The sequence below is a fragment of the Limulus polyphemus genome, unplaced genomic scaffold (assembly GCF_000517525.1).
Source record: "Limulus polyphemus unplaced genomic scaffold, Limulus_polyphemus-2.1.2 Scaffold530, whole genome shotgun sequence".
In the NCBI taxonomy this organism is placed as follows: Eukaryota; Metazoa; Arthropoda; class Merostomata; order Xiphosura; family Limulidae; genus Limulus; species Limulus polyphemus.
In genome coordinates, this window is record NW_013666140.1 from 77,534 (window position 1) to 79,539 (window position 2,006).

The following is a 2,006-nucleotide window of genomic DNA, read 5'->3' on the forward strand; positions in this document are numbered from 1 at the left end:
GTATTAATTAGTACTTATTATTACTATAACTATTAGACTATTATATATATATATATATATATTATTTTTTTTATTTAAATTTTAAATTAAAATCAATTTTTCCCTAAGAAAATAAAAACGTCTTTTTAAATACAAAGATGAAATACTTCTTTCATTTGGATACTGCACAGAACATTAGAAGACTGTAGAATAACTTGGTGTTATTATCGTAGTCCAATCAGACTATACCTTTGTTACAAGTAGTATACCTCACAGGTTAGTACTCGAACCTTTGCCCTTTCTTATTTATAAAGACAAAACAAAAGCTACTGACTTATTGTTGAGAGTTGAAAGGACTACAACTACTAGAATTATTACAGAGATAAAGATCTCTTAACACATTTTTTCTTGAGAGAAGGGTAAGTTTACAAGATTATCTGAGGGATTAATAGAATAAAGACCCCTGATTTCTTTGTGCTGTACTCTAAATACAACACTATGAGAGAGCAACTTTAAAATTTGGAAAGACTAGACTCAGTTAAGATATGTTTATTTTGCTAACAAGATGATTATTTTAAGGAATAAGTTGTCATTCAAGTCATGGCATGTTACAGAGGGAAATCCACGATTTCATAAAAATTGAATGTTGTATTGGCCCAATGCATCAAGTGATCTAAATCTCCATTTAAATCTGCAGCATCTTTGATGCAGTTAGCCACCCCAAAAATCTTAATGTCATCTATAAACGTTTTTTTGTTAGACATTCGAGTCAATATAGCCACTTGTTATCTGTATATTAATAATTATGTTCTCTTAAACTTCAATTAGTCATCACATTATCCATGACACTAGGTGTAAAAATGCCAAAGAACAAAATTAGTAAGTACACATTGTTCTGTTGCAATGTTGTTCTTTCCTTGGGCTGGTTTGTAAATTATGTGGTAAAAATAATTTTAATTCCAGTCTATGTAATAATAAGTTAATTTCTTTCTTAATGTTTCTACAAGCTATTAGTATTACATGTTGTAGCTTGTAGATGTAATCTTATAAATGACATTCAAACAGAAATAACTCACTAATGGTAATAAGACTAATGTACAACTACAGTACAAGTAAACTTACTTGTAAAATTTCATAGCTAACTGATTGAGTAACTGAATATACACAATAATTAACAGTGATCCAAATACTTCACTGAAACTAAATAGTTGAAAGACTAAGACTTCATCAACTACCACTCAGCAATCACACACATTAAATACTTCACCCTGACATGTACTACTTCTTTCCACTACTAATTGGTATTTTTAATTTCAATAATTGAGATTTTGCTTTCAGATATTAATTGAGGTTACTATAGTTTGTGGCACTATCTAGAATACTCTACTAACTGGTAGGTATTCAGTTTGTAAGACTAATGTCATATGCCCCCTTGCTAACATCTAAACTAAAACACTACAAAAAATATCTTACAATAATATGATAGTTTTTTCTTTTGTGATATAACACTGCCTTTATCAGTTTATGGTAAACTACTAATAATAGTATTAGTAATACTATATTGGTTATTTATAACAGTAATACTAATTACTGTTAGTACTAGTAGTACCACTATTTCCATACTTCGGTCAGCAGGAGATATTAAATTTACTAGTATTACTATCAGTAATAGTGATACTTAAAATAATTATGTTTAATACTAACTTAGCTAATCTAAGCCTAACTGTTTAACTTGTATGATAGGCCTAATTGCAAGTGTCATATTGTCACTGTAAGTGTAATAGTAATACTAACAGTAGAATTAGTGAGTGTCACTATAACATCAACAGTATAAGTTGTAACATTAGTAGTAGTAACATTAACAATAAGTTAAAACTTTACCTTCCCGAGTCATAGGCTCCCCACTTTAAGTACTTACCAAAAAATGCTAAAAGTTCACCTTCCTGGTCCTCTTCTGGAGAATTAAAGTCGAGAAACATTGGACAACGAAATTCATACTTCGAATCTTCCATTTCAAAAGTGCTACA

At 29.4% G+C, this 2,006-nt stretch overlaps 1 protein-coding gene across 1 annotated transcript in view; it reads right to left on the reverse strand.

The window, feature by feature from the left end:
* Nucleotides 1-2,006, reverse strand: part of LOC111085652 (targeting protein for Xklp2-like) — a 44,837-nt gene extending 42,831 nt beyond the window's left edge. Inside the window, exon 1 of the mRNA XM_022385252.1 lies at nucleotides 1,898-2,006. Within this exon, the coding sequence (XP_022240960.1) occupies nucleotides 1,898-1,991 (94 nt within the window). The 5' untranslated portion in view covers nucleotides 1,992-2,006. The remainder of the gene's footprint in view (nucleotides 1-1,897) is intronic.